The sequence below is a fragment of the Lactuca virosa genome, chromosome 4 (genome assembly GCF_052849685.1).
Source record: "Lactuca virosa cultivar CGN04683 chromosome 4, Lactuca_virosa_CGN04683_v6, whole genome shotgun sequence".
In the NCBI taxonomy this organism is placed as follows: Eukaryota; Viridiplantae; Streptophyta; class Magnoliopsida; order Asterales; family Asteraceae; genus Lactuca; species Lactuca virosa.
In genome coordinates this window covers 531,877,175-531,884,105 of record NC_136429.1, presented here as the reverse complement: position 1 = coordinate 531,884,105, position 6,931 = coordinate 531,877,175, and the positions used below count along the sequence as shown (strand labels likewise).

Genomic DNA, 6,931 nt, shown 5'->3' with positions numbered 1-6,931 from the left:
TGTATGCTCTCGGTTTAACGTACACTACAACTTTTGTTTAGACCACTAAGGCTAAAAAGTCTTCTATCACAAATTCACTATTTACGTCTCCCGATGTCGTGCCGGTTTTGCCGTAAAACTTCGACGTGCCATAACTTCTTTGTTATAACTCGGATTTCGGCGTTCTTTATATGTACGGAACCCTTGTAACATATACTATGACTTGGTTAAGATTATTCATTCTAAATAATATTCTATTAAAAAGTCATTTTTGACGTTTATCGTCTCTAAATTGACTAGTCCGAATCTACGGGCGTTACAATACACATCCGTGATCAATTGTTGTTAGCCATTTTTGCATTACAACAAAATCGAACCCTTTCCCGCTATTTGAACTCTAGACCCTTCACCATACTGTACCTACCCGGTAATGTTTTCATTAAGCTCGGCAAAAAACTCACGAACTCCTGTCATATGGTTGCTTGCCCCATTATCTAAATACCATATATCTTCGCCCTTCTCATTCTTTGCCTCATTTTTTCTCGGAAACACATTCTCTTTGTTTAACAGCACCATGTTATCGTCTTCTTCTCCGTATATAGTTAGAAGTAAGGCATGTTCCTCATATTGTGTCTGAGCTAAGTTAGCTTCATCTCCATTCTTCTTTGGTGCTTTACATTCAGAGGCGTAATGGCCATATTCTTCACAGTTGAAGCATTTTATATGCTTCTTATCTCTACCCTTATGATAGTTGTTCCCTGTATTTTCTGCCATCCGGAACCTCCATGTCCTCCCCTACCCTTGGTACTCCCTCTGCCACGTCCACCATTTCGTCCACCTCTGTCATGGGACGCTGGACCACGAGCTCTCCCATTCGATGAACTTCCACCTGAAGTTTTCTGCAAAGTTTGACCATCGGTTCTAGAAAGAAGAAGACTTCCCTTCGTGCTTGCAATCCCACTCCAGAGTCGAATGTGATCCTCATACGCCTTGAGTCTACCAATGGCTTCTTCAAACGACATAGTATCGATGTCCGAGTACTGTTCGATAGATGCAACCAGTTGGAGTTACTTATCTGGTACCAAATCGAGAAGCTTTCTAAATAATACTTCATCTTCAACGGTATCGCCAAGGCTACTGTACTTTGAGATCATACCGCTCAATTTACCCACGAACTCGTCTATAGGCTCTCTGTCTTTCATTCGAAACGCCTCAAACTCGCTTTTAAGAGTATGTAATCTTTCCTTTTGTACTCGATCAACACCAAGATACCTCGTTTTCAAAGAATCCCACACCTCCTTTGATGTTTTCTTCTTTGCCACCTGTAACAAGATGTCTTCCGGTATTGCTTGGAAAAGAAAAGCCCAAGCCGACTTGTTCTTTTTCTCATCCACAACTACTCCCTCTGCTGGTTCAATGGATTCCCATCTTTTCTGGGCATCCATTATAGCTTCCATCTTGATCGCCCACGTGGTGTAGTTCGTGGGAGTCAAGATCGGACTTTGAAATGGCACTTCACCATTCTCTCTTGTAACAAGTTGGCTGGATGATGGCATGGATTCGTAGCGGATGTATTTGGGCATGAACTATATGCTCTGATACCAAATGTTGGAAATTAGACAACAAGAGATCAAGTTACACACTCAAACATGTAAACCGAGTTAGGAATCAGAGGTACCCACACATGGAGGAACTTTAGGAAGTTTTATCTGATGCTTTATTAACAGTAAAACAAAGATTAAAAATTTATAGACTACTACATTGAAAGCTGAAATAAAAAGCTTTAAACTAAAGAACTAAAACTGAAATACTTTACTACCTGGTTAACCACATTCACCTAATAATATGGTAACCGCTTATTCATTTTTAATGCATTAAAAACTGAGTTAAACATGAACCAAATAAGGATTAATTTCAACAACCGAATCCGCAACAAAGTGCAAATGTAAATACGACTTAAGAAGATGTAAAAAATGGACCAAACTTATGATTTTGAATAAAGTACAAGGACCAAATTTGTAATTTACTCTTATTTCTATTAACAAATTCTGCATCAACTCCTTTCCCAAATAGTGATGAATACTCAATACGGTAGATCTGTGATTCATTAAATAGTTCTCCAATTTGAAAAGTGGGTAACATGTAGCTTTCAACTGCAAAGAATTTCTAGAAACATGATAATTTATTAATTATACTACAAATAATATAATAATAGTTGGCATCATCTCTATCTATTCCTATTTGGGGTTTGGGTAGTTCAACCTATTTCGGAAGCTCCGTGACAGTTTGTGCATTTAATATAAAAAGTCAACATGCTCTCAGTTTGATCAACTACGTTCACCAACAAATACCATGCATCATCCCCTATTTGTATGTGTGTATTATATCTAAATCCTCACAAAGATTCAAAGAAATATATAGCTGATAGAAAAGAAAGAGAAGCAAATCACGTAACAGTTGGAAATGAAGGTTTCGATGCAAGATATGTTGTTGATAATAATGATAACGTTGGCAGGGGTATTTGTGGAAGAAGGAAACGCACAAGGAAGCGGTGGTGGTGGTGGCTCAGCCTGCCTGAATCAGCTAATTCCTTGACTGAACTATCTGAATAATCAAGGACAAGGACAGGGACAGGGACAGGGACAAGATCCCCCTGATAGCTGTTGTGATCCATTGAAATCAGTGATAAAATCCAATCCAGAGTGCTTGTGTAGTATGATAAGTAATCAAGGTACTAAAAATGCTGAGAATGCTGGTATCAATGTCACTAAGGCCCAAGAATTACCAGCAAGATGTGGTCAACGTGTCAACCCGATCTCATGCATCACCTCCACCTCTAAGACTACTCCAGGTATCACCAATGATTCCCCGACCATTTTCTATCTTTCTTGTTTCTCTTCAGCAAACTTATAATCTTCATGTGTGTTTCAGGTACAAGTGATTCCCAAAGCTTAGGGAATTCCATGGTCTACTTATTGTACCCGTTGATGCTAATCGCAGCTGTATATGCTTGATCCATTTTTTTTTGCATGATTAAGCCGAATGTACACTTGAGTTACCAGTTTGTTCTTTTTCTTCATTTCAACTAGTTATTGAGTACTAGTATTTTACCAAAAGACAGTGTATGGATCTATGGAGCTTCTAATTATAATGAGGTTATGTACGTAATTAATTTGTATTTGTGTGAATTCCCAACAAATACGTGTGTTAAATGTCATGAAAAACTCCCTTAAATCATCATCTGGCATTTTGCTCCTGACATAGCCAAAAATGTATATGCACATCATTTGATTGAATAAAACCTTGGCAATGGAGATGAAAGAGTGCAGGGAAAGATCACCAGAAGCTCCAAGCACACAATAATGGATAGGCACCCTGTGTCTGTGTCCGTTCCATCGTTAAGACTTGAAAGATGTGTTGGGGTTGAAACACACTTTTATTCAGAACTAGAACAAAAGAGAAGAGCTTACACACTCAATATTACAAGAAAAAGAAACAACCCTCTAATACTCACTCTAAGTATTACACACTACACTCTCTGTTTTGTGGTGTCTTACAACTGAGGTTAGAGCCTCTATTTATACTTAAACAAGCCTACAATTACTACTGCTACCATTTATTGTGTTCATTATGTGAACATACGAAGTTGCCATTTGAGTTCTTATTGTCAACAAAGGAGGGATTCATTTGTCAACTAAAGAGGGTGGTACAGCTACTCATGGCAGGTTCACACCCAAGTAGGTTTACACTCACATTCTCCCCCTTAAACCTAACTTGGCTCGAGATTCGTCACTCCGATCATGTTTCACATTTCACCATGTTTCACGTATGCTAAAGCCTTTGTAAAGATGTCCGGGTGGCAAATCGGTAAGTTGCCATGTCTTGTTCTTCTCGATTGCATCCAACTCTGTTTGCATAGCCTCCTGCCATGCTTTAGAGGTTACCGCCTCTTTAAAATTCAAGGGTTGATCCGCTGCAATCATCAACAATTCTCCGGGTTCAAGGAACACATTTTCGGTTTCAGAATAAATATCGGTTAACGGACGCAATCCCCTTGGCCCAATCTCACTAGAAGGGCTTTCCATATGGGGCGAGGTTGAAGAAAACGGGGCTGAGACAGGAGTATGTGGAGCTGGTTCAGACTCGTCAAATTCAGCATATGGTTGTCCAACTTGGATAGCATCGATTCCTGGGCTGCTTGGTTGTTCCGGATTGATTTCGGGGTCATTTTGAGGTGTTTCGAGGTGTATTTGGGGTTGTGGTTCAATTATGGTAAAGGTCTTAGGAGTCGCCATCTCTTCTTCTTTGTTTTTGTACCAATTCCATTCTTCTTTTTCGTTAAAAACAACATCGCGACTAACTCGCAACTTTCGGTCTTGTGGATCAAACAAACGGTTGCCTTTAGTTCCATCTTCCACACCTAAATACACCATCTTCTTACTTCGATCATCAAGCTTCTTCAAGTGACCACCTACAAGTTTAGCAAAAGCAACACAACCAAAAACTTTTAGATGTTCAAGGTTGGGCTTTTTGCCAAACCATGTTTCATAAGGCGTCTTGTCGGGAAGTACTTTTGTTGGCAGGCGGTTGAGAAGATAAACTGCATGTCTAACCGCTTCTCCCTAAAACTCTCCCGGAACATTTCTACCTTTGAGCAGACTTCTTGCCATGTCCATAACGGTCCGATTTCGCCTTTCTACAACTCCGTTCTGTTGAGGTGAATATAGTGTCGTAAGATGCCTTTGAATACCATTTTCTTCACAAAATAATGAGAATTCTTTTGAAGTGAACTCTCCCCCTCGGTCCGTTCGAAGTGTCTTTATTTGATAACCCGAATTCTTTTCAACCATCAACTTGAACGGTTTGAAAGCGCTCAAGGCTTGAGACTTCTCCGATAGCATGTAAACCCACATCCACCGGCTAAAATCGTCTACCAAAAGGAGAAAATATTTACTCCCTCCAACAGACGTAGGTGTGATCGGACCACATAAGTCCGCATGAACAAGTTGTAGAGGTTTTTGAGCTCGAAAAACTGCATGATCCGGGAAAGGAATTCGGGTTTGTTTGGAAAGAACGCACCCTTCACATACTTGGTTTGGGTGCTCAATCTTTGGGACTCCGATTGCCATATTCTTTTCGGACAACTTCTTTAAGGCGAGAAAGTTAACATGACCGAGTCTAGAATGCCATATCCAAGCTAGTTCGTCTTTTGTTTCTAAAAGACAAGTCGGTCTACCGGTCCTTAAAGGAGTTTTATATAACCGGTTTGGGGATCGTTTAACTCTCAAAAGTAGAGTTTTGTTTCTGTCAAACAATGTCAGATCCGACCCATCCATTATGACCCGACTCCCTTCCTCCGTCATTTGTCCAAGACTAATAATATTGTTTTTTAGACTTGGAATGAAATATACCTCATTAAGGAGTCTTTGGTCGCCATTTTTGCTATCGAATAAAATCGACCCTTTTCCCAAAATAGCGACGGTCGAACCATCCCCAAATTTCACATGGCCCGTAACGTGCTCATCTAGTTCCCGAAACTTTGAGCGGTCTCCAGTCATGTGATTGCTAGCACCGTTGTCGAGATACCATACCTCAGACTCGACTCGACTTTCTCCCGATGCAAGAAGATTAACACAAATCTTCTCTCTTAGAGACACTTTTTTGTGTGCATATTCTTGTGAGGTTGCCATCATTAAAATAGGCTCTTCTTCGTTGGCTCTTCTTCGTTTGCCTCCTCACCTCGATTCTTGTTTGGACACTCCGAAGCATAATGACCAAATTGTTCACAAGTAAAACATTTGATTTTACTTTTATCCTTTCGAGAAGGATTATGGTCATTCCGATTTGTATTGTACTCGCGACCACCTCCTTGGCCACGTCCACGACCTCGGCCTCGTCCCCGGCCTCGGTTACCATGTCCTCCTCGTCCTCTTGAAGTGTTTGACGAGTTTCTCTCGCCAGTTTGCTTCGAACGAGATGCCCACTCGACATGTGTAAGCAATAGAGAAGGTCCTTCTTCTTTTTCTCCATAGCTTCGAAGTCTCTCTTCATGGGTCTTAAGACGACCCACAACTTCTTCCACCGTCATATTCTTCAAATCTCCGAATTGCTCGATCGATGTTACGATTTGTATAAATCGTATCGGTACGGCTCGCAAAAACTTCTTCACAACCGTAATTTCTTCAATCTTTTCACCAAGAGATCGAATACTGGTTACGATAGTATTCAATCTCATGGAAAAATCATCTACCGATTCACTGTCTTTCATCCGGATCACCTCGAAGTCACTTCTCAAGGTTTGAGCTTTAGCCTCCTTGACCCGATTGGCTCCCATGTGCATCATCTTGAGCGTTTCCCATGCTTCTTTAGCTGTGTCCTTCTCAGCTAACATCATAAGTACGTCCTCTGGAATTGCTTGATAAATAGCCGCAAGAGCCATCCGATCTTTACGTTCGTCCGTTTCTGCATTTTTAATTACATCTCATACTCCTTATGCTTGTAAATTCACTCGAATTTTTATGGCCCACACCGCGTAGTTCATCTTCGTGAGCATTGGATAGTGTAACGTAACGCTACCGTCTTTCCCGGTCCTTTGAAAACTTTCAACTCCGGCTTGAGAAGATGACGAGGTTGGTGTAGTCATTCTTGGCATATACTTGGGCATACACGAGTAAGAATATATATATATATATATATATATATATATATATTTTGAAGTATGGGGACCAATATGAACTTTTCAGAAGTTCAGGGGGCAAACAGAACTTTTACAGAAGTAAAACAGGGGCTAAATTGAAATTTTTCTGAAAAACGGGACCAAAATTGCAATTTTTCTGAAAAACAGGGGCCAAATTGCACTTTCCGGAAGAACAGGGGCTAAACTGCAATTTCCAGAACTTTGGTCAGCTGCTGACGTCACTGCTGATGTCACTGCTACAGTGCTGCTACAGTA

General features: G+C 40.5%; 2 protein-coding genes across 2 annotated transcripts; both read right to left on the bottom strand.

The window, feature by feature from the left end:
* Positions 1-1,046: 1,046 nt before the first annotated feature.
* Positions 1,047-1,535, bottom strand: LOC145107190 (uncharacterized). Its single transcript, XM_079044035.1, has one exon. It carries the CDS (start codon positions 1,533-1,535, stop codon positions 1,047-1,049), a length of 489 nt encoding a protein of 162 aa, XP_078900161.1.
* Positions 1,536-5,671: 4,136 nt separating this feature from the next.
* LOC145107189 (uncharacterized) lies at positions 5,672-6,418 on the bottom strand. Its single transcript, XM_079044034.1, has one exon. The coding sequence runs from the start codon at positions 6,416-6,418 to the stop codon at positions 5,672-5,674; it is 747 nt and encodes a 248-aa protein (XP_078900160.1).
* Positions 6,419-6,931: the final 513 nt, after the last annotated feature.